Source organism: Aspergillus candidus (genome assembly GCF_002847045.1).
Source record: "Aspergillus candidus strain CBS 102.13 unplaced genomic scaffold BDW47scaffold_8, whole genome shotgun sequence".
Lineage (NCBI taxonomy): Eukaryota > Fungi > Ascomycota > Eurotiomycetes > Eurotiales > Aspergillaceae > Aspergillus > Aspergillus candidus.
In genome coordinates this window covers 485,042-508,270 of record NW_020194013.1, presented here as the reverse complement: position 1 = coordinate 508,270, position 23,229 = coordinate 485,042, and the positions used below count along the sequence as shown (strand labels likewise).

At 53.7% G+C, this 23,229-nt stretch overlaps 6 protein-coding genes across 6 annotated transcripts; 2 read left to right on the top strand and 4 right to left on the bottom strand.

Moving 5' to 3' along the window:
* Nucleotides 1-129: 129 nt before the first annotated feature.
* BDW47DRAFT_123595 (uncharacterized protein) lies at nt 130-1,465 on the bottom strand (the record flags this gene model as incomplete). Its single annotated transcript, XM_024816084.1, has 6 exons — nt 130-384; nt 478-827; nt 895-920; nt 969-1,030; nt 1,092-1,210; nt 1,276-1,465. 6 exons carry the CDS (start codon nt 1,463-1,465, stop codon nt 130-132), a joined length of 1,002 nt encoding a protein of 333 aa, XP_024674593.1.
* Nucleotides 1,466-2,316: 851 nt separating this feature from the next.
* Nucleotides 2,317-8,421, top strand: BDW47DRAFT_89162 (putative TFIIIC transcription initiation factor complex subunits Tfc3). The gene is made up of 4 exons (XM_024820141.1): nt 2,317-2,596; nt 2,869-3,974; nt 4,040-4,484; nt 4,542-8,421. Exons 1-4 carry the CDS (start codon nt 2,530-2,532, stop codon nt 8,300-8,302), a joined length of 5,379 nt encoding a protein of 1,792 aa, XP_024674592.1. The 5' UTR covers nt 2,317-2,529; the 3' UTR covers nt 8,303-8,421.
* A 537-nt stretch (nt 8,422-8,958) lies between these two features.
* On the bottom strand, nt 8,959-9,945 carry BDW47DRAFT_101361 (uncharacterized protein). The gene has a single exon (XM_024811644.1). It carries the CDS (start codon nt 9,833-9,835, stop codon nt 9,017-9,019), a length of 819 nt encoding a protein of 272 aa, XP_024674591.1. The 5' UTR covers nt 9,836-9,945; the 3' UTR covers nt 8,959-9,016.
* A 786-nt stretch (nt 9,946-10,731) lies between these two features.
* Nucleotides 10,732-19,176, top strand: BDW47DRAFT_89081 (acyl transferase domain-containing protein). Its single transcript, XM_024820140.1, has 12 exons — nt 10,732-11,798; nt 11,864-12,539; nt 12,597-13,046; nt 13,196-15,465; nt 15,524-15,620; nt 15,668-15,693; nt 15,753-16,616; nt 16,690-16,971; nt 17,027-17,101; nt 17,169-17,509; nt 17,573-18,050; nt 18,114-19,176. The coding sequence occupies exons 1-12, from the start codon at nt 11,247-11,249 to the stop codon at nt 18,969-18,971; spliced, it is 6,969 nt and encodes a 2,322-aa protein (XP_024674590.1). The 5' UTR covers nt 10,732-11,246; the 3' UTR covers nt 18,972-19,176.
* A 376-nt stretch (nt 19,177-19,552) lies between these two features.
* Nucleotides 19,553-20,560, bottom strand: BDW47DRAFT_123591 (ubiquitin-conjugating enzyme E2; the record flags this gene model as incomplete). Its single annotated transcript, XM_024816083.1, has 1 exon — nt 19,553-20,560. One exon carries the CDS (start codon nt 20,558-20,560, stop codon nt 19,553-19,555), a length of 1,008 nt encoding a protein of 335 aa, XP_024674589.1.
* Nucleotides 20,561-20,855: 295 nt separating this feature from the next.
* Nucleotides 20,856-23,029, bottom strand: BDW47DRAFT_101353 (DHHC family palmitoyltransferase). The gene is made up of 2 exons (XM_024811643.1): nt 22,610-23,029; nt 20,856-22,522 (listed from the first exon to the last, which is right to left on the bottom strand). Exons 1-2 carry the CDS (start codon nt 22,806-22,808, stop codon nt 21,120-21,122), a joined length of 1,602 nt encoding a protein of 533 aa, XP_024674588.1. The 5' UTR covers nt 22,809-23,029; the 3' UTR covers nt 20,856-21,119.
* Nucleotides 23,030-23,229: the final 200 nt, after the last annotated feature.

The window sequence follows — 23,229 nt, the reverse complement described above, 5'->3', positions numbered from 1 at the left end:
TCGATCGTGTATGTCGTGCGTCTTGCATGCTTTTTTGTTTTCTTCTGTCATCAAGGTATCGTCAGGTTTGAATCAGGGATGAGGACGCTCATCGGGGGTGTTCATGGGCGTTTAGGATGTGAAGGCGGATTAGGTAGCGGACTGTCCGTCGGACAAGGTGGATGGCTTCTCGCGCAGCCACGGCAGGATGTGAGGAAAATGTTCCTGGACGGACTCGAGACGCGTGCGAGCGCTGGTCGCGTTGACATCGTCGGTGAACGGGATGCCACCATGGGCACGATTCTCCTGCCACGCTTGCTTTTCGCGCCGTAGATCGCTCTGGACCCACGGGATCGTGATCAGCGTCCAGACAATCGCCCAGACAATTGGGAGGGACCAGCCAAGCTGCGCCATTTTCCCCGTTAGTTTCGCTCAATTTTCTTGGCACGGCGTGACATATCAACCCGAATTGGGGTGGTCGACGAGGGGATGACATACCGTGAATGCGACCGGCCGGGAGGTGGTAAAGACGATTGCGGTGATGCCTCCCGCGCAGATGAGCGCCCCTCCGGTCCAGAAAAAGTTCATCTCTCGGAGCATCCGGCGAAAGTAAGGGCTGGACAAGTATCGGGTTCGAAGGGCGTAGCGGTAGATCTGACCCCCCGCGCCATCGACCGCGACCACATCCTCAATCATGACATACAGCGCGGTAGGCATGGTCGATCCTTTGGGAGTCGAGGAGATCCGAAAGGGGGCCTTGAAGCCGAAGAGGCGGAGAATATCGAGGGAGAGGTAGACCGCGCCGAAATAAAACATGACGGTCGGGAGGACCATGGCCACGAGTCGAACTGTCGCCATACCGTTAGCCAATGTATCGCGATTGACCAACGAAACAAGCCTTCTAAGTGATCTTACCGTGTGGTTCTTCCGCTACCGATCCTCTAGTGTCGTTAGCGCATCGTCTATCCACGACGTTTATTGCTACTTACACGACGAGCTCGACGGCGAGAATCAACCAGACGATGGTGAAATTGATCTGAAAGAAGTCGAGCTACCACATTATTACATCAGTACCACCGTTATGTGAAACCCAGACGGTGTCGATCGCTTACCCATGACTTCCTTGCGTTCAAGGGCCGGGCTCGGGAGTCTTTGCGGAAGAGGTTGTAGAGCCGGTAGAAGTATTCAAACACCGAGATGCCCCCCAACGACGCGGTCACGATCGAAAAGACTGTGGAGAGGCGACGATTAGCTGGGCGTCCAGTTGAATTGGACCAGCGATGATTGGCGACATACCTATATTGTGGGACAAATCAGTGGCATACCAGAGGGCCCAATACAGGGCCAACGGTTGCGCCACGACATCGATGATGAACAAGATCCAGAAGATAGCAATGGACTTCTTGCGAGTGCGCAAGGTGTAGGGCAGGGGAGGCGGCTCCGACGCATTTACCGCCGCCGTCGTCTGTCCTTCTTCCTCGTCCATAAGTATGGAGGGCGATGTATAAACTACCGGGTTGAGAAACAGTCAAGGGTGAGTAGACGATAGAGGTATGATTAGCGAGACGTCAATTCATGATGTGGTGTGGAAGAAATCAAATCTGCACTCGACTGATAGTCAAGAATATTAAAGAAGGAAAGAAAAGGAAAAAGAAGAAAATTGGAAGATTGAACACATCGACGATATTTTTCTCTTGGTCTCGGTGGCAATGCAGCAAGTGTTGCCAATAATAATCAGGCCGGAAACAACGGGTCTCGGTCTGGCCTAAGGCTGTCTCAAGCCGGGCCTGAAATCGGGGGCCAAGCGTGGCATGATGTAATCGCCTGATGATGTCATGCTGCTCCCAGCCTGCTCACGCTGGATTCTTTGTCCAACTTTTCTTCAGCGTTATCAAATTGAAACAGTCTTATGCTTTCTGTCCCTCCAGTAGATTAGGGATCAATGGTACATCTCTCCACAAATCAATTGACCGAGGAGTGTCATGTCGGGTCAAGAGTTGGTCGTATTGGGATAGCTGGTCAGATCGTGAGTGTTTCCATGGAACGAGTCCGGTCCAGTCCATTCAACACGGTGGACCCATGGAGACGTCCGAAGTACTCGGAGTATTGGATTATTGGATATGATTCACTGTAGCCGATCGATGTCAGGTGGAGCTGTCAAGACATCTGTATTGTTACGACTCGGGGTTATTGTTCAGACTCAAGGATAGAAACGCCAGGAAGATCGGTGATGACTAACCAAAAAAAGAGAGAGAGAGAGAGAGAGAGAGAGAGATATGTGCCTGTATGCCTGATTCCACAGGCATACAGGTCACATCACGTGCGGTGCCACCCCCGCCTGAGGTTCTCTACGCATTCCTCATTTTTCTCCCTCGACGACAACGGTTCGAATCACGCCTCTCGCTCCACCATCAATCGGATCTTTTTTTTCTCGACCTCTAAAATATACTCTATTTTCATCAAAGTCATGAGCACGGCCTAATATAAGTCCGGGAAAATTTTTTCCTCTTGGTTTCTTTCGCCTAGCCCTGACCCTAGTCATGGAAAAAGATGGCTCCTAGTCTATGCGACCTGATTGATTTTTTGTTAGCGGAGATAGCCCTTTGCGGTGCTCAAGGTTGGTGACTTTTGCCTCTCTATTTTTTTGTTATGGGATTGGATTCGGTTGGTCTCCTCGTGGTTAGTCTACGAGACTAGTACCGCATAGTTTAGTATGGGGCGTATTTTCATCCTGCAGCCTGCATCTTACCCGTCTGGCGTCTTGGCCAATGGGATCCCCACCAGGTGTGGAGGGTACTATCGTCTTCATGACATGCAACCAAATTGACCTCTCACTTACGCACCACTGATTTTCCATGGCATGGTGGATCGACCGCTAACGGTGTCTAGGCGCCTCCCCGTCGGATGTCTTGGCTTTGGTCGATACGTTCTATGCGAAAGCTCCCCAGCAGGGCTCAAGTCGCACGCAGGCGGTCGATCGTCGCTTTCAAGCCAAGGTTTGGCTATGGCTAACCAAAAACCCCGAGGTGTCGGTGGGCCAAAACCGAGAATGGAATCACTTGAGTTTAGATGATGCGGAACGGCACGGCGGCGCCCAACCCGATGCGCGCGACGGCCAAGAGAGCGCGTCGGACATCCGGGTGTTTGTGTCCGAAGAAAGAACCTGGCTCGCAATCACTGGCCACGAACCGGATGAGACCAAGGTGCTTCCGATGGAATTTACCCTGCTATCGATCATCGCCTCGCGCAAGTCCCAAGGCATCGTTCAGACCGAACTCGTCCGGCTCAGTGGCCAGGACAAGCGCTCCGTTCCCAAGAGAACCGACATGTTACAGAAAAAGGGATACATCGAGAAACGGGCCATCCAAATCAAATCTGCGCGTACGAGCCTGTGTACTTTGCGCAAGTTCCTGGTGCCGGAGCATTCCACAACGGGGATGACAACCGATGCGGGACCGGACGCCAGGCCAGATGATGATCAGATGATCGATTTCGAGAAGTACCTCGACAATCTTTTCAGCATCCTTCGGGAGCACGAGATTATCTCGCGCCATGATTTGAAAACGCGACTTGGATTTGCGGATCGGTGGAGGTGGAAAATCTTGTCTCGATCGCTCCGCAAGTTTGAGAGGATCGGTCTGCTCATGAGAGTCAGGGCCTTGTCCCAGTATACCGGCACCGGGAAACACTTTCATTCTTGCGTCAGGCTTGTGCGAGAGCCGACTAAGCGGGACTACGAACTGTTCCATGAGTATGGCCAGAGTCTCATCAGCAACCTCGAGGAAGCGAATGCCGAGCTGGACGAGGACATGGACCCCACGCAAGGGGCAGGCGAGCCGTCGTTGCAAACCCCCGACGGCTTGAATATGGCCAAGCGAGACGAGGACGTGGAGGTGTTCGGTCGACCCATTCCCATCTGGACCCCGGACCGAGTCGTCCACAATCAGGTTTTCGATGTCGTCGATGCGACAGGCACCGCAGGGTGCACCAACCGGGTAAGTGGCGACCGGCTTGTCAGTTTCGAGAAGCCGAAACCAAACCAGGGACTGATCTTTCATAGGAAGCTCTACAAACCTGCTTCGGACAATTTTATCGCAGGCCACTAGAAAACATGTTGACTCGACTGGTGGAATGCTGGCAACTGTCGCAGCCCTTGCATCTGCGCCATCGGGCCATTGTGCGCGACATAGCCTTGCAAAAGACCATCACTCACTACATCCAGTACTCGGCGGGCAACTTCCGAAAGGTCGTGGACGCCGGAGAGGCAGCGTGGGAAGCCGTGGAATACACACCCAAGGGTAATAAACCGAGTAGCCTTCGTCCTCCTCCCGCGAATGCGCAGCCTGAACTTGATGACTATGGTCTAGCTCGGACGGTGCCCACGAAAGATCTGGTGAAGAAGGGCCGTGCGTCTCTTTTCGAATGCATCGCGACAGTCGGGCCTCAGGACTACGTTTGTTCCAGCAGCGATCTAAAAGCAATGCAGTTGGACGATGGCAGTTACGGTAAGGAATCATTGTTCGGGCGGTGTCGAGTGGGAATTGATGTTGACCGCCTTTTAGCCATCTACCCAGGCGAAAGGAAACTTCCTGCAGGGGGATCCAGAGACCCCGACAGCACTCCTCGGCGCCCCAGGGGCACACCGATCAGGTTGAAAATAGAGGATCCAGACGTCCCTGATAGAGAATTGCTCGATACTCCCGAGTCCGCACGCATCGTGGAGCCCAGGTACTCCAGGAAATTGAAAACCAGGGAAGACTCCGAACGTTTCCATGGAATGTCAGAATTGGAGAAATTGAAATGTCTCGGTCTTGACGAAACATGGACAGAGTACAGTATTCTCCTGATGGAACGTTCCAATCCGGGGGTTTATATTACGCCTCGTGGGCGCCGACGACCAGCCGGCAAGAGACAAGGCCGACCAAGGATCAGCCGCCTCGCCGCTTTCAAATCGCCTAAGCTGTTGTCCCTGCCATGGTTCGTCGAAGAAGCCGAGCCCGGGCAAAGCGAACCGGCAACTCCGGCCCAACAGGATCACCGTGAAATGAGTACCCCTGCCACCGCATCTCAGTTTACTACACCTTCAAGAGGGGTCAAAAGGAGCTTGCGACAGCATGCATCTCTTATGGAATCTTCTCCGTTGAGGGAGGAGGCTGTAAAACACCGACGCCTCGATGAACGTGAAGTCGACTCCGCCGATGTTTCTATGGCGGTGGCTTACAGTCCCAGTGGCTCCGCCGCAGATGGGACACCCATAACTGCCAGGGGGCATTCTAAGCGCAAACGGACAGAGTCTCCCACTCCCGAACAACCAACAAGTACAGATAGGGACCAAAACTCCACGACTCCTACTCGAATTACTAAGACGCCACTGAAAAAAGCCCGTCCGGCGAGCAGCCTACCGGAGAGTGCAATGGGAGACCCTTCCGCAGGAGATAGCATGGGCTCTCTATCTAACCAGGACATCACACCAGCTACTCCAAATGCAGGCACATCAGACGGGGCCAATGGCACGGGCAAGAACTCCCAGGCCTTACAGGCCCCAGAAACGTCGAGTCCGAGGATGAAGATGGCAGAAAAGGGAGGATCCATGGGCTATCTACGCAGAAAAATCGTGATGGACATCGTGGATAAGGTTGGAGGAGCCTTTCCCCTTGGTGCTGACCTCTGGTACCCGTTCGCGACGGCCTGGAAGAAAACGAAATACAAAAAGACACCCGACATGCGGACCGTCAGGACGGCGGTCAAACACCTCGTTGACGCTGGAAAGCTCCGGCAGTTCACATTCAGTGGCAAAGACAGCAAAGGCGTGATGGTGACAAGAAGCATGATCTGTAAGTCGGAGCTGCAGCCAGACGATCCCCGCATTAAAGACATGCAAGCGACGATCTTGGCCTCGGAATCACGCATCCCCTTACCTCCCAGCGTCGAAGTCGACCCAGATCTTAGTAAAAACGGTGGCCGAAAAGTAGTTTTCAAGGACCCGAAGACGACTTATCCGATTCCGGTTGACCCTGGGCTCAGGGTGCATCTGCAAGAAAAGCCCGCCTCTATACTGGCGCAGGAAAGGAGAAAGGGCCGGAGCATTCAGAGGAGGCTGCTCCAGAGGCTGAACTCCTCACGTGGCAAACAAGACCCAGCAAACCCGAAAGTGGTGCGCCTTGCGAGTATTCAACGCCGCTCCGGACAAGATGGCTCTGTGTCTGGTTTAACCTCAATCTTCAGCCCGGACCAGGTAGGCCGCTCGACAAAGAGACGTGCCAACCCTCTTCAGGATGGGTCCAACATGAAGCGTCTCTGGATTCCCATATCATCCATCGCTCCTTACGCGATGCTCATGAGCCCGAAACAGACTTTCAATGCTAGCTCAGGGACCTTCTCAACAGATGCTGGCCTCGCCGCCCTGCAGTCTCCCAGGGTGGGCGGTGACTTGCCGCGATCGCTTGAAGACCTGTTGAATAAGACTCGCCGAGACACCTTGAAAAAGTCGGATCTCAGAGATCCGCGGTCTGTTGGGTTCTTCCGGGATAACGAGACCATTCTCCGTTGGGAGCTTGAAAACGAAGATTTCCTGGGGGTAAAGAGTGACGATCTGATGTACATCAACCAAGCCATCTACGACTCGTTCGACAGCGCTCCGGTTGACGGGAACATCCGTTTCGATATCGACGAGCCCAAGCCCGAGGGGCTGGCCGCTATAATTGGACGGCCTGTGACTAGACGACAGAGGGGGGGCAAGCGCCGCTCACTACGCGAATCCGCATCGGAGTACCTTGAGTCCCCGATGGACCGACTGAACATGCTAGATCCAGAAATGGGCTTGCACTCAGAAGCAGGCAAGGCGGAAGCTGCTGCGACAGCACAGGATGACGTTCCACGTATCCGTCGAAACCGCCTTGCTCGTCTAGTCTCACCCAACCTGTTCCAGCGCATCATGACCGCCATTGTTATTGTTCGCACCCTGGCAGGGGGTTACGATGGGCGGATGGTAGACTGGAATCTCGTTTCAAAGGCCTTCCCAGACTACGACGAGACCTTCATCCAGGACAGGGGCAAGGCGATTCTCAACAAAAACCGACTGCAACTCGCCAAGATGCAAAGCGACTTCCAAGAGCGGTTCATCGAAGCATATGCGCAAGATCAAGTCCCACCGATCAACTACGACGACCTAGACGGGTACGACTGGGTGGGGTTGGCGAACTGGGCGAACACACAGGTCGACGTCCCCAGATCAGAAACTCACCCCGATCTCCCTGCTACTCGGGAACAATTCGACAGTGTCTTCGAAATCCGCGAGGAGCCACTCACGTCCCTGGAAGAGGTGCACCAAGCCAACAACTCGGTAACAGTCAACCGGCGACGCGCGCTCCTCGCCGGGGTACCCTACGCTGCTCCCCTAGCAGAAAAGCCCAAGCAAGCCGGACCACGGAAGAAGGAGCTCGCCCAAATGGAAGCAGCCAAGAGCTGGGTGCGCGCCAACGTCGTCACCTTCGAAGAGAAATACAAACCCGCCGAAGCGCGCGTGACCCTCTCCCACCTCGGAGAAGACCTAATCAACAACGCCCTACAGTCCCTAATGACCGACCGAGTCATCTCAAGCAGCAACCGCGGGCGCATCAGCCCCGGCAGAAACTACACCATCACAGACCTCTTCCTCCAAACCCTCGGTCGCAAGCGCGCCATTGAATGTACAGAGCTCCGTCGCGCCGCCCGCTTCAAGACCACCATCCTGGACCCAGCCCTGCAAACCAAGGGCTCCTTCGACGTCAACTACCACGCCGAAGACGGCGACATTCTCGCAGCGATCAACCTCGCCGCGGAGGGCCGACTCCTCCTCAAGCCGCGTGATCCGCCGCTGGAGAAATTCGGCCTCACGGACGGTGGCTACCTGACGCGACTCATCGACAAAGACAAACTCCACTTCTCTGTCGGACTCCACCCAACAGACCGATACATCTACGGGAACCCCCTGCAAGACAAACTGGTTTCGACCGCGCACCCCTGTCCCCCGCTGCTCACCATCTCCCCGGAGATCTCGGTACCCGAGAAAATCCCCATGTGGTTCGACATCCACGGCGGCTTCGTCAAGGTGCTGTGGGACCTGGCGCTGGCTGCTGTCGTGGGGTGTATCGCCACACGGCCGGGTGTCAGCGCAGGCAGTGTCACTACTATGGTGAAGCCTACTATGGGGGCCTGGGAGGTGGAGCTGCTGCTTGGGTGGATGGAAGAGGTGGGCGTTGTTGTGCGTCAAGGCTGTAACGAGAGGGGTGAGACCGGGTGGGTTGTGAGAGAGTGGTGGTGGATGGTGTTGGCTGCGCCTTGATTTGTATGATATGTATTTATTAGTGATTGAATGTGATGTTTACGGAATAACTTAGCTGGACTTTGCTCCGATGTCTCTACTGGCCGCACAAGAGTGACATTCCCACTTATGCATGCTCTCATGACAAAGTACCCCCCTACCTACCCATTCACAGTGATAATACAATCCCACCCAAATCACCCAACTAATAACCTCAATTCCCAACCACGGACCCAAAAGGCATCAATCTCCCATCGCGTCCCGCGTTGGCCAACACGTCCTGTAAAGCTCTGTAACCGGTTCGTGGCAATTTGGCGATTTGTTGCGATTCCGGGGGGCAAGCGCCGCTTGTGATTGGTTGGGGGTTTGAATCGGGTATTTTTGGGGTGTATGGAGGGTGTTTTTTGTTTGTTATTTGGTATTAGGTTTTTGAGGTTTGTGTTCAAGGTTCACTGTTGTGGAATGGATTGGTTGGGTCGGAATACGTAGTATTCGAGAATGTCATGGACTGAGTGCTTATGTAGGTAACTATCTACATAAGTACATAGATATAGCTGCCTTAGGTGGCTAGTATTCAAGTAATACGTCTGAAATAAGTCTAGACTCAACTCATATAATCAAGTTAAGTCTAGTAGTATCCACATAGAAAGCCATCACCGAAGTTTTTTCGCAACTCACGCATATCTACCAAGGGGGAAAGTCCACCGACCGTTCCTTTGGTGCAACGAGGATCGATCATCCGGCCTGACTTAGCTGGCGAGCAATGATTTTCGCCATAAGTTCGCAGCGCTGCTGCATGAAAGCCTCGAAGTCGTGTCCCTCGAGGCTGAGCCCTAGTGCAGGATTCTTACTTCTTTGCAGATGCTGAGACCGGTGGCATTCGATTCTCCAAGTTCGAGCATGTCGCAGCAATATGCGGAAAGAAAGAGGCCCCAGATCCTCGGCACCTGTAGGGTCGCCACCTTTAGAAATCCTTTCAATCAGATCGACGGGTACGTATCGGTGGCACTGAACAGCGATATCACCAAGCTTCCGTGGCATATAGAGGTTCGCAGCGGCGTGCACGATCCCCCCCGACCCGGCCGCAAGATGAGCCAAGCAGGTGTTGGCCACCAGGTCAACGGGGATCTCATCCAAGATGGTCTCTTCTCCGAATCCCTGGAGCAGTCGGGAGGGAGACCAGTGGGAGCCCATGCTCATGCCTAGGGTCTTCAGGATTGACTCGTTTGATCCGTATAGTGGATACGGGTCGCGCAAGGCAGGACTGAACAGCGATGGCCGCACGATGAGAACGAGAAAAGGCCAGTCGGCCTGACTGAGGATTACCTTCTCCGCAATATGTTTGGCCAAGGCATACGGAGTTGGGAAAGCGTCTTCCAAGTCTGATCTCCCTGTCTCCTGGATAGTCGAGAGCTGCACATTTGGTTCCGGCTCATTGTCACGTACCGAGTACAGACGCTCTTCGATGACTCCCGCTGGCAGGAAGTAGTTCACGGACGTAGTCGAAACGTGCAGGAATGTTTGAAGGTGGCTGAAGCTTCTACAGAGATCCATCAACGCCAAGTGAGCGACACAATTGACCTGTATCGACGCTGAGAGTGATCGTTGGAGTGAAATGTCGCCGGCTGAGTTGAGGACCACAGTGACCTCGTCACGGAGGCGTTGAAGGTCTGGTGATTTCAACGCCAACCCAGGTCGGGCTGTGTCTCCAACTATAAACTGAACTTTGCGTGTATCTAGGATGAGGTCGAGATGCTCGGGCATTGCGGTCTCCAGTTTCTCAACTGCACGGCGCACCGACCCGCGACAGAGGACGAAGATCTTTTTCGTGGGCAGCTGAAGTGAGAGCTTGTAGAGCAAACACGCTCCTAAGTTACCAGTACCCCCAGTCAGAAAAATGACCTGGTTTTGATACCAGTCGACGTTATCGCTCATAATAGTGGAATAGGGCTATAGAGGTCAGAGGTCAGAGGAGAATTGGCGGCCTTTACCTTTCCTGCCTCTTCTTATGTTCTTTATTATTTATTTCTTTCTCTCGAATCTAGGGAATATGTGATGAGTACCTAGAATCGAAAGAGCGGTCAACTGGATCAGACATCATGCAGAACAGGCTCTCCCACGATGCATCGAACACGTCATCTCATTTCACTTGACAGGAAGATCAAGTCATACGCGAGGGGTTCACTATATAGATAGGCAGAGTCCTCGGATCCTCCGCAGCGAAATTTCGGCAAAAAGGATTCTCACTGCCAATCTGTTATATCAATACGACTGATGGTGCCGCGGCCGCCTTTGCTACTTGTCTAGAACGAATCCCTGTCTTATTCACAGGAATCAACTTGCCTAGCTGCGACATCGATACAAGCATTCAGGGTCACACTTTATCAACCCATAATGTCTGATCTGGGGAAACACGCCACCCTGTGTCAAGACACTGAGGTCATTCCCGCAGATGAGCCTATCGCCATCGTCGGAATGGCCCTGCGACTGCCAGGTGGAGTCTCCTCTTCAGAAGAATTCTGGGAACTCTTGGTGAACAAGCGAGATGGCCACTGTCCCGTTCCTTCGAGCCGCTATAATGCGGAGGCTTTCTTTGAGCCCGGGAAGGCTCCTACCAGCGGGTACTTTCTGCAGGAGGATCCGTCCTATTTTGATGCCCCCTTTTTCTCCATCACCCCACAAGAAGCCATGCGAATGGATCCGCAACAGCGGCTATTGCTCGAAGTGGTTTGGGAATGTCTTGAGAACGCGGGAGCGAGGAAGTGGCAGGGGCAGGATATCGGCTGTTTTGTTGGCCTCTTTGGAGAGGACTGGTTGGAGATGTCCTTCAAGAGCGGCCAACAGACCGACCGCTATCACGCGGTTGGAACCGGAGAATTCGCACTTTCCAACAGGGTTTCTTATGAATTTGACTTGAAAGGTCCTAGGTCTGCCTCACAGCCCCCTCCTCCCGCCCGACATCACCATGATGAATGGAAGAGTAGGGTCTGACAGTAAACGCAGTATGACGATCCAGTCGGCCTGTTCGGCATCACTGGTGGGATTGCATCAAGCCTGTCAGGCCCTCCGGTTAGGTCAGTGCTCAGCGGCTATAGCAGCGGGAACTAATATCATCTTGTCCCCGACCATGACTACAACCATGGTTGCTAACAGGGTCCTCTCCCTGAGCGGAACTTGTCGGACTTTCGATGCTCAAGCGACTGGGTATGGTCGAGGAGAAGCAATCAATGCTGTTTATGTCAAGCGGCTTAGTGATGCCCTACGTGATCATGATCCAATCCGGGCCGTGATTCGCTCGACGTGTACTAACTTTGATGGCAAGACCCAAAGAATTAGCCATCCCAGCCCAACTTCCCAGGAGACTCTCATTCGGAATGCTTACCGACAGGCGCAGATAGAGAACCTCCGAGATACTGGATTTTTCGAATGCCATGGCACTGGCACCGTGGTCGGGGACGCTGTGGAAACCTCTGTTGTTGGGAAGCTGTTCCAGGGTGCAGGGGTGACGATTGGAAGTGTCAGAATATCCCACCCCCCCAAGCTTCGCCACAAATCATCATGAACTAACACAAATCTGAACAGGTCAAACCCAACGTCGGCCATTCTGAGGGAGCCTCCGGTCTCACCAGCGTGATCAAGGCCGTCCTGGCACTGGAACATCGTATAATCCCACCAAACGTCCATTTCAACACCCCGAGCCCCCGTCTCGGGCTCGCGGAATCCAAGCTCCAGGTTCCCTTAGAGGCCATCCCGTGGCCCGAGGACCGTCATGAGCGGGCGAGTGTCAACTGCTTCGGTATTGGGGGATCGAACGCACACGTCATCCTAGACTCTGCGGCCTCTTTCCTCTCGATGGATCCGCCACCCTTGACCTCAACGGACTCGGAGCTGTTGTTCATCTCGGCACAAAGTGCGGAAAGTCTGAATCGGCGTGTCGGTGATCTGACTCGGTATCTCAACCATCAACCATCCACTCTACATGATCTTGCGTACACGTTGGCCGTGCGACGCGAGCATCTTCCTCATCGTGCATTTGCCGTGGCTTATCCAGACGTGCCCGTGGATCCGTCCAATTTTCACAAGCTCACCTACAGCTCCTCAACCTCCAATGTCGCGTTTGTATTCACGGGTCAAGGGGCCCAGTGGGCGGGAATGGGAAGGGCATTGATGCATACACATGGTTGCTTTACTGCAGTCGTTGATCAGATGGATGAGGCGTTGCAAGGCCTAGACGACCCCCCTGAATGGAAGTTGAAAGGTACGTCTTTCTTGTGATTTCTACCAGCGACAGAGCTTTCTCTTACCTCCAGGACAGAGGAACTGGCCAAAGACCCGATTTTATCTCGTGTGCAGGAAGTTGAACTATCCCAGGCACTCTGCACCGCACTCCAGGTGGGTGTCGTGAGTGTCCTCGCGGAGTGGGGCATAAAGTTCCACTCGGTTGTTGGCCATTCCAGTGGTGAGATGGCCGCTGCTTACGCCGCTGGTGCTATTACCCTCCAATCTGCTATAATCCTTGCATATTATCGCGGAAAGCTGGCAAAAACGCTGGAAGGTCTGGGAACCATGGCATCAGTTGGTTTGAGCCGGCCAGAGGTAGCGCCTTTCCTGGTTGACCATGTCATGGTGGCCTGTGAAAACAGCCCTCAAAACGTGACCATTTCAGGAGACAGCGCCCAGATTGACCAAGTTTTGGCACATATCAAGTCTTCTAATCCAGAGACTTTTTGTAGGAAAATGGCTGTCAGAGTACCTTACCATTCAGGTGAGAAGGAACCCCACCCCCTAAACTGATCCTGGTATGAGATGGGCTACCTCGAAGCGCCATTGTGGGGAGGGGTAGTTGCAGGAGACAAGGGACTATATATGGAATGGACTGGATGACATCGGATGCTGATAATAGCTCACTTCTAGAGTTTATGGGCCGCGTGGCTCAGGCTTACCAGGACGCCGTCGCTCGACATATAGAACATAAAACGTCCATGCTGCCCATGTTTTCTAGCGTCACTGGCGAAACCATAACCAAGCCTGGCCAATTAGATGCGACCTATTGGCGGCGAAATCTAGAGTCCCCGGTGCTCTTCTCCGGGGCTGTCCAGAACCTGATCCAGAAAACAGGGCACCGGCAGATATTGATCGAGATAGGTCCTCATTCGGTCCTTTCAGCCCCTATCCGACAAATAGTCCAGAGTGTGACCACAACAAAACACCCCCCTGTATATATCCCCACACTGGTGCGAAATGACGATGATGCCCGGTCCCTCTTGCTCTCAACAGCAGGTCATTTAGTGACGATGGGACTTTCAGTTGACCTATCTGCGATTATTGGCCCCGGAAGAACATTGACAAACCTTCCACGATATCCGTGGCAACATGACACCCGCTACCTGAAGGAAGGCCGACCGTGGCAGGATTGGAGACTTCGGCCACACCGACATCATGAGCTGCTAGGATCAAGAACTGGAGAATCGACAGCCCTGGAACCGGCTTGGAGAAACATGCTTCATCTAGACAACGTTCCGTGGCTGTCAGAACATGTTCTACAGGGCCAGGTGACCTTTCCTGGAGCAGGATATATCGCCATGGCTGGAGAAGGGATTCACCAATTACATCCGGATATAATGGGATATTCCCTGCGAAACGTCCACTTTAAAGCCCCGTTACTCCTGAGTTATGATGCGATTGAAGTCATCACAAGATTCAATTCTATCGAGCTGGCGGATGGGGTCAGTTCGGATTGGTACGGCTTTAGCATCGCGGCTTATGATGGGGGCTCCTGGAACATACATTGCCAGGGCCAGATAACACCAGACCATCCAGAGCCCCTTCATTGCAAAGTCACCTGCCCCTTCCCTCGGCCTGTCGAGTCCAAGAGGTGGTATCAAGCCCTTCATCGACGGGGTCTGGAGTACGGACCTCGTTTCCAAGGACTGCAAGATATCACAGCTAGCCCGACCGGTAGAATCGCTCTAGGGACGGTAACCGACCCCCTTGAGCTCCATGAAAGCCGATACGCAATCCATCCCTGCGCTATCGACCAGTGTCTGCAACTGATGGGGGTCGCGGCATCGTCAGGGATTCCCAACAGGCTTCAGATGATGTATATACCGGCCATGATTGAACGGCTTTATATCGCCAAGGGGGCCCCGAAGATGACGGTGGAAGTGGAGACTTGGGAGGGATTGCGCCAAGGCCAATGCGGCAATGGCATCGGCATGGTAGATAGTCGGGTGGTCTTTTCCATGCAGAGTGGTCTCCTGTATGCTCTGGACTCCCCAGCAGCGAACGGTGCGCCATGTCTGGCCTCGCGTATGGACTGGAAGCCAGACATCGACGTGCTCCCTTCCACGGGCTTGTTACCTGAACCCCATCCCAACCCTGATTACGAAGACACTCTTAAGTGTGGAGGCTTCCTGTGCCTAATGTGCATCGTCGTTACGGCAGAGCGTATTCGTCATGTTCAGTCGGAGCAACCGCACCTGATGAAATGGAAGGAGTGGATCCTTACCCAGGCGGCCTTGATCACGGCTGGAAAGCATCCAAGCTTTGTCTACTTGGCAAATTGGGTCGAGAGGGTTACCTCGGAGGCTCCTCACATTCGCCGATTGAAAGACGAATTAGGCACATGCGAGAAGAAGACCACGGACAGCCAGGAAGTATTATATCCTGCGTTGCCGCTGTGGGCACAGATGCACCCAAACGAAATGACCGAATTCGTGGAAAAGGCGCTGAAAGATCCATTAGCTACGTTTGGCGGTCACGTCTTCCCTTGCATGCTGCTAATTTTCTCCCACTGTGTGGAGTTCATGACCGGGGAGCAGTCGGCTTTGGAATACCTGATGGAGGACAATAGTTGGAAGACACTCTACGAATCACCGGCGGCGGAGACGGACTGGAGCCACTTTCTCAGCCTGCTTTGCCATTCGAATCCTGCCCTCCGTATTTTGGAAATTGGTGCTGGCTCCGGCTCCGCGACAAAGAGAGCCCTGCCGCACCTGAAATCCCATACTGGAGTGCGCATGTACTCGCGCTATATGTTTACTGACATTTCGTCCGGCTTTTTGGAAAAGGCTCGGGAAATGTTTGACCAGGAGCACATGGAATACAGCACGTTGGATATCACTCGTGATCCGGTAGAACAGGGCTTCGAGCCTCACAGTTTCGACCTGATCATCGCTTCGAATGTACGTCTTGATCGGGATGTGTTTCGGGAGGTTCCAAGATTGACAGCGTTACTTTCAGGTTCTTCATGCCACCCCAAGTCTGAATACCACCTTGCAGCACGTCCATACGCTCCTGAGTGCGAACGGCCGTTTATTGCTCCAGGAGATCTATCCAGGTATGTCACTGGCTACAAAAAGGTTCGACTTCTGACACTGCATACAGATATGCTGTATACGGATTATATCATGGTGCGTGGTTGCCCCGGCGGGATCCTCTCGATTGTTCGGTTTACTAACATCATGCGCAGGGTGTACTCCCCGGCTGGTGGTTAGGTGAGAGCGACCGACGAGCAGAGAAGCCTTACGTTTCGCCAGAAAGGTGGGACCAAGAACTGCGTGCCGCTGGGTTTACGGGGACCGATACGACTGTGTATGATGTGCGCCCGCCATGCCAGTCTTCCGCCACTATGATTTCAAGACCGGCCGTTGAACTAGTCCTGCCGGAGAAGGTCACCCTTGTGTCTCATTGTCCCAACGAGAAGTGGGTAGCAGATGTTGAGAGGGAGTTTCGAAGCAAAGGACATACCGTCCAGATCGCCAGGCTAGATCAGGTACCGCAAGACGAACAAAACGGTGTCATCATTTTAGACGACGTGAAGGATTCATACTTCCGGGACATTTCACACGAGGCATACCTTATTTTGCGACGGTTTCTGTGTGAGAGCAAAGAACGCCGGCTTTTATGGGTCACGCAGGCAACGCAATCTGTCTGTCAAGACCCTAGTGCAGGAATGATTCATGGGCTTGCGCGAGCACTGAGACACGAGCTACATCAAGATATCTCAGTCCTTGAAGTAGACTGTGTCGGCGCCGACTCAGCCAAGACCGTGTATGAAGTCCACGCGAAGATCCAGAAAGACAGAGATACGCCTCATCTAGATAATGAGTACGAATTTGCATTGAGTGGCGGTGTGGTACATACCTGCCGGGCCCATTGGATGGCGCTACAAGCGCAGCGCCCCTCGGCGGTTTCACCAGAGACACCTCGAAAACTGAGATTCTCACAGTTTGGACGTCTGGATACGCTTCAGTGGATACCAAAAGCTATGAAGTCCGAGCTAGATTGTGGACAAGTTGAGGTAGACATCGCATATGTCGGTCTCAACTTCAGAGTATTACCACCCTCCCCCCCTCCCTTTCCCTCCATCGCGAGCTCATTCGGAAAACATACGCTGACGCAGATAGGACTTAATGGTATCGATGGGTCTAGTCGGCAACCCAGACGAACTTGGCATCGAGGCCACAGGTGTCGTTCGTCGACTTGGCCCAGGTGTGACGGACTTCAACGTTGGCGATAATGTTTGCATGATAGGTTCTGGCTTATTGGCCACTCGAACAGTAGTTCCAGCCCGGAACTGCGTCAAATACTCTGAGCACATCTCTAGCCAGGATATGGCAGCTATGTGGTCAGTGTATATAACTGCTATCTATGCACTGATCCATGTTGGTAATGTGCGCCAGGGACAGGTCCGTTCGCAACGTGAAGTCCTGCAAATTTTACATTGACTGACCCATTCATCAGTCTGTACTAGTCCACTCCGCGGCGGGAGGGGTTGGCCTGGCATCCATTCACATCTGTCAATTGCTCGGCGCTGAGGTGAGTCCAGCCATCCCGAGGTCTCAAAACCGGCATGTAATGCAACTTTCTGACGTTGGAACATCAGGTTTATGCCACGGTGGGGAGTGAGGAAAAGGCACGTCATCTGGTGGACAATATCGGTGTTCCTCGAGACAGGATATTCTGCTCGAGAGACGAGTCCTTCCTGCCAAGTATTATGAAGGTGACCAACGGCCGAGGCGTAGACGTTGTCTTAAACTCGCTTGCCGGAAAACTTCTACATGCTTCATGGGAATGCGTTGCGCCTTATGGAAAGATGATTGAACTTGGGAAACGCGATTTTCTGACTCATGGCGTGCTCAGCATGAGTCCCTTCCTTGCTAACCGCACCTTCATCGGGGTGGACCTGTTCCAAATCTCCCAAGACAACTCAGAATTGCACGATAGGTGAGATGAAAGAGCGCCCCTAGCCACATAATTGAGGTGCTGAGGTGCTAATTACAAGTCCAGCATCAAAGCAACACTATTCCAGTATTTTAAGGAAGACAAGATCCGACCAATTCGTCCTGTAAAAGTGTTCGAGGCTGGCGAGGCAGAAAATGCCTTTCGACATATGCAGGCTGGGACCCACATGGGGAAGATTGTCATCCAGATGCCAACGGAAAACAACTCCCTCCCGTGTCAGACGTTCCCAGATGCACTAGAATTTCCTAACGATGCTTCTTATCTGCTCGTTGGAGGTATGGGTGGGATTGGGCGCTCTGTCTCAACATGGATGGTCGAGAACGGCGCACGTGAGCTTGTCTATCTATCCCGATCTGCCGGTGAATCCGACAGTGATCAGGCGTTTATTCGCGAGCTCGAAGCCCAGGATTGTAAAGTTATTTGTGTGAAGGGCACGGTCACCGACATGGCAGACATAAGGCGTGCTCTCACCCAATGCACCAAGCGACTCGCCGGCGTTCTGCAAATGGCTTTAACTCTGAAGGTAGGACCAATGCCCCAACGCCTTTCAAGTGAGTCAAATCAAGAAGCTAACTCTTTTCAACAGGACGGCGCTTTTGAACAGATGACGTACGAGGAATGGATGGCAACCCTGGCGCCAAAGGTCAATGGTACATGGAACCTCCATCACGCCGTGGAAGGAATAATCCTCGACTTCTTCGTCATGTTTGGCTCGGCGGTGGGAACTGTAGGATCACTCACCCAAGCAAACTACGCGGCCGCCACGAGTTTCCTTGACGCATTTGTGCAATATCGTCGGCAGCATGGGCTACCCGCCTCGATTCTGAACCTTGGTGCGGTCGAAGATATTGGACTCCTCAGCCAACATCAAGGATATCTCCAGAATGCCCAGACATCATGCATCCCACTTCTCTGCGAGAAAGATGTACTGGAAGGGCTATCCGTGGCTATCCAAGACTCCCCTAGTGGCTCGGAAAGTGGCAATCTAGTCGTTGGCCTAGGATATACGAAACCCATGTCCGAGACCTCCGTGCTGCCCATGTGGGGGCAGGATGTCCGATTCTCCCTGTTCAGCAACCTTCAATCGACCGTAGCTGTGCAAGCGCAGGCCGGAGATGATGAGCTGAAATCGCTTCTAGCCGAGATTGAGCAGTGTCCTTCTCTATTGGGGAAGGCAGAGACCATCGTCCAGTTCCGGCGTACGATGGGCAAAACATGCGCAGAGAACATGATGCCAGGCAGAGAGCTCAACGAGGAGCAGGCGGCAAACCTGGTGATCGACTCCCTTATGGCAATTCAGATGAAAAATTGGGCTCGACGAGTTACGAAGGTCGAGCTCAGTCTCCCGGCCATTAGCAAGGCCAATACGGTAGGCGGATTTTCTACATTGATTGTGGATCACCTCAGGGCCAGGCACCAACAAGACGAGATGATAACCGAGTAGCTCAACGGTCAGCAAACTAGGGTAAAACCCGAATTCTCTTGTTGAGATACAATAGATAGCTGCGGAATAAGCGATGAAAACAGTAAACAGGATGGTAAAATTGATGATGTTGAAACTTAAAGAGATTGCAAAAGGTTGCAAGTTGCAGGAAATGTTCAAGATACAAATGGGATGGGAAAAGGGCTGCAGATCAGCTGACCGATTGCAGTCACTCGACTAAGGCAATTTGGGAACTTGGGTGCTTCCCAATCACCTCTTGTAGATAATTGTTATACCGCAGGCTGTTTACTCGGTAGGTATCTGTTTTATTCACTGATAAGGGATCAATTAGTACTTGAGGATTGTCTCAGTGTCATAGAGGTATCCAGATGTATACCTAGCTAGGAGGCTGGGAAATAGATCTAATTGCCACTCCTATAATCAAGTTAAGTTCGATATCCACATAGAAAGCTATAATAAAAGATATCGCAAGCCACAAACGCCACTCCTAGTCCCAAAAGGAAAAGAAACGCCTAACCATCATCTTGTAAAATCCCAATACAGGTAGGTAAGCCAGCTCCAAACCCAAACAATCCAATCCATTACTCGTCCCGTGCAATTCGCCGCAATATCATAACCAGCAGCGCAATAAACAGTCCGAAGATGGCGCGGTCCAGCCACGGCGTGCTGTTGGAGTTAGACTGGGAAGCTGCAGCTGATCCCGGGTGGGCCTGTGTTGCGGTTGCGGGGACTGGTGGTGGGGCCGCTGCCGCTGCCTGCAGCGGGGAGGCGGCGGGTGGTTGTCCCGGGGGGAAATTCCGGGGTAATGGGTGTTGCTGCTGGTGTTGTGCAGGTAAAGGTGAAGAAGGTGGTGGAGAGGCGGGATTCAGAGGGGTTGTGGATGTAGTGGCCGCTTGGGTTGAGCTGGTAGAGGAGACTGGTGCTGCGTTCTCCGTCTCCTCTGCACCACTTCGTGGCTGCTGCGCTTTCTCCCCACTTGTACTCGTACCACTTGTATCTGCGACATCGCCATCGCCATCGCCATCACCGTCACCACTATTCTGAGTATCACCCTGCGGGGGTGCATCCCCCTCATCATCAACCTCAACCCCCATGCCCCGACACTCCTCCCTCCACTCCCCGAGAATTTCCTCATTCTTCCTCCCACAAACCTCACAAACCCACTCCGCACTCCTCCCCGCATACTCCCTCCTCGCCTCCCAACTGGCATCCATCCCCCCCACCTGCCCCTTCGCATCCCCATCCATAAAGCTCCTAATCGCCAACAACGAAGTCCTGATCCCCCAAGCAGGCTGCCAGAGCTCCTCATGGTGTCCCGAGATACTAAGGCAAATCTCGCGGTTGACTTCGAAGCGGCCCGATGGGGTCAGGAAGCGGAAGCTCGGCGGTCGCAGCGGATAGGTTGGCGGGAGCACGATGCGTCCGTGGTAGATGCCGCCTGCGTAGGCGGATGGCGCGGGCGGACCCGCGAGTGTGAAGTGCCATTCGAAGAGGTTGCTGTCTGAGATGGGTGCTGCGTGGAAGTGGGGGGTTGGGGAGGCGTTGAGCTCGGCGGCTTCTTTCATGAGCCGGCGGAGGGGGGCGGTCATTTTGTTGGTTGGGTTTCTTTCGCTGTCTGTCGCTGGCTGTGTTTGTCGGTGACAAGATGGAAGGGGGGAATATCCACGATGAGGGGGGTTCACGGCATGGAATGGGAGATATGGTGCGACTTTGCGATGTCGCGTTCGAGAGGTGGTGGTGGTGGCGTGGGGAGAGCGATAAGGAAGATGAGGAAGATGCCAAGTTGGCCGGAGCGGCGTGACGTCGGAGTCTGTCGGAGGTATTGGTGGTGCCTGGTGAATCAGGCACCGAGGGTCGTCGATTTGGTTCCGACATTCAGGGACACTAACATATCTCAGACCCTGGACTTAGTAGTTCATTAGACACATATTGCATATCTACAAACCTAGAGTAAAACATACAATCCATAAATATACATAATCAAAGCGCAAAGGTATGATTCATGTGCCTGGGAATGATTTCATGTACGCCCTGAATCCACCATATGAATTACATGTATGTACCCGATCATGGAATCGCTAGAAAGAATAAACAAAAATAAAAGATAGTAATGAAAATGCAAACAGAAAGAAAGAAAAGAAATCACCTCTAATCCCAGTCACGCCACTCATTCTCAGTCCGGGTTCGACTCGTGGATGCAGACCGACCCACGGCACCATCTCGATTATGAAGCAGATCGCCGTTCTCGTCGAGACTGCCTTCAAAATCACTATCTCCCGGCCGGGGACGTGGTGACATCGGTGCTAGCGTCTTCATTGAGACGCCCGTCGGTGGCCGCTCCGGGTCGCGGAAACTCTCCAGGGGCTGACTGGGCGTCCATCGGGGTGACGCGGGCTCTCCGCCTGTCCAGGGTTGGCCGTTGCTCAGGTTCCGCTGGTACAGATCGCGATAGTATTGCTGCTGATCCGCCGCCTCTTGTTCCCGGCGGTGGCGGACATTCTCTCGCGCCTCGACGAACTTCGGGCCCGGCTCCCAGCGCCAGCCATCCCCTGTGGTCGTACAGACGGGGACCAGCCACAGCAGAGGCCGGTCGCCGAAGAGATGGAGCAGGTTGTTCCGCCACCCGTGGTCGAACGCGTTGGGCAATTTCTCGTTCTCTTCTTCGCTCAGATAGGCCTGATATCGATCCTGCTCCCGCTGCCGTTCGAGCTCCGCATACGATCGAGTGAGGGCCTGTTGGGCCGGGGTGCGGTCATCCGGGCCCGCCGGTGGCTGTCCCCCGACCGGAGGCACCCGCTCCTCGCCCTCCTCCGGCCGCGTGACCCCTGGGATCGCGTTCGCGTGCGCATCGAGGATCTGGTTGCCGTAGCCCTGGAGTCGATGCCCAAAGGTGTCCGAGTCGCGGTTGGTGCCTTCGCCGGACTGACTGCCCAGGATATTCTCGTACCGCTGACGATCCAGTGCATGCCGCAACGGAGAGACGTAGCGCGTCTTTTCCAGGCATTCAATCGTCGTCAGATTGCGAACAGCAAGGCTGACGTGCCACAGCGTGAAGCCAGACAGCACCAGCCCGACGACCCCCCCGAGCACCGCCAGTAAGACCACGTTCACCGGCAACATCGTTTCCATGTAGCGAGTCTCATCGAAGACCTCGGTCCATATCCACACCGCGGCAACCCAAAAATCCAACCAGCAAAAGAGCGACGTATAGATAAGAAATAGTAGGAACGCCTTATAATTGTACAGACCGACACACGTTGCCAGCCAGGGGCAGTGGTGGTCCATCTTTAGCACACACCGTTTGCAGGTGGAACAGTGGTGCGCCCGATCCGGTTTGGGCAACTGACACTTCTTGCAGTATCGAGACGTGCCGGTCGAGCTGACGGTGAACGAGGTGTATTCGGGGAGTTCGGTAACGGGGAGGGCGCTATACTGATGCTGCCCACGGGAGCTGCTCGACATCGGAGACCCGGGGTCCGTAAACACAGCAGTGGTATATGAGGCGTTGAGACAGATATAGAGGACCAGTCCGAGGAAGGAAGTCGGTAGGCCTAGAGAGCCGGGAGGAGACACTGGTCAGCAAGGTTGGAGAACTCCCCCCTCCGCAGTGTTCATATTCGTCCGTATGATCTACCTACCAATCCACGGGCTTTGCGTATGCCGCAGCCCGATGCTGATTTCCACATAAGCCGCCCAGCTTGTCAGGCCGTAGACAAATGCCAGCGGGAACATGGACGCCGCCGCACAGCAGTAGCGCTCACATCGCAGCGCCCATGCCCGGGGCCGCCGCTTCGGCCAGGAGGGTGACGACGGCGGTGATGCAGCCAGGGTCGCCATAGTATAGGTACTCGGATGTTGGGTCTGCCGCTGGAAGGCCGAGAAGTGTGTCCGCAAAGGGTTGCAGCAGAGCTTATATCATGGCGATCAGGCACATACGACGACGACGAACGGGACCAGGAGACGGAGGTTGCCACAAGACGTCGGAGAACCAAGACGCAAAAATCGAATGAACTTAGAAGACAGCGACAAAGAGGAGGAAATACAAACGAGTTGACGGCAAGGACAAAGGAGACGTAGAGAAACGAAGCGGAGGAAGAAGAAAGAAGGCGGAGAGATGGTCGGGATGTCGGATTGCTGTTTCGGTCGGGATGATTGATTACGCGTGATACAGGACCGTACGGTTTAATTACAGGGTTTCCGTTTTTAGCATCCGCTCTCAGGCACCCACATCATCCGGCTACAATGTACATGCGATACT

Bases quoted from the DNA above. Each gene is read 5' to 3' on its own strand.
- BDW47DRAFT_89162 (XM_024820141.1), top strand. From the start codon at position 2,530: ATGGCTCCTAGTCTATGCGACCTGATTGATTTTTTGTTAGCGGAGATA. The intron at 3,975-4,039 runs GTAAGTGGCGAC...GATCTTTCATAG, and splicing joins CCGCAGGGTGCACCAACCGG to GAAGCTCTACAAACCTGCTT. The intron at 4,485-4,541 runs GTAAGGAATCAT...ACCGCCTTTTAG, and splicing joins GTTGGACGATGGCAGTTACG to CCATCTACCCAGGCGAAAGG.
- BDW47DRAFT_101361 (XM_024811644.1), bottom strand. From the start codon at position 9,835: ATGGATCTCTGTAGAAGCTTCAGCCACCTTCAAACATTCCTGCACGTT.
- BDW47DRAFT_89081 (XM_024820140.1), top strand. From the start codon at position 11,247: ATGATGAATGGAAGAGTAGGGTCTGACAGTAAACGCAGTATGACGATC. The intron at 12,540-12,596 runs GTACGTCTTTCT...CCTCCAGGACAG, and splicing joins CCCTGAATGGAAGTTGAAAG to AGGAACTGGCCAAAGACCCG. The intron at 17,102-17,168 runs GTGAGTCCAGCC...TTGGAACATCAG, and splicing joins GTCAATTGCTCGGCGCTGAG to GTTTATGCCACGGTGGGGAG.
- BDW47DRAFT_101353 (XM_024811643.1), bottom strand. From the start codon at position 22,808: ATGGCGACCCTGGCTGCATCACCGCCGTCGTCACCCTCCTGGCCGAAG. The intron at 22,523-22,609 runs GTAGGTAGATCA...CCGGCTCTCTAG, and splicing joins TACGCAAAGCCCGTGGATTG to GCCTACCGACTTCCTTCCTC.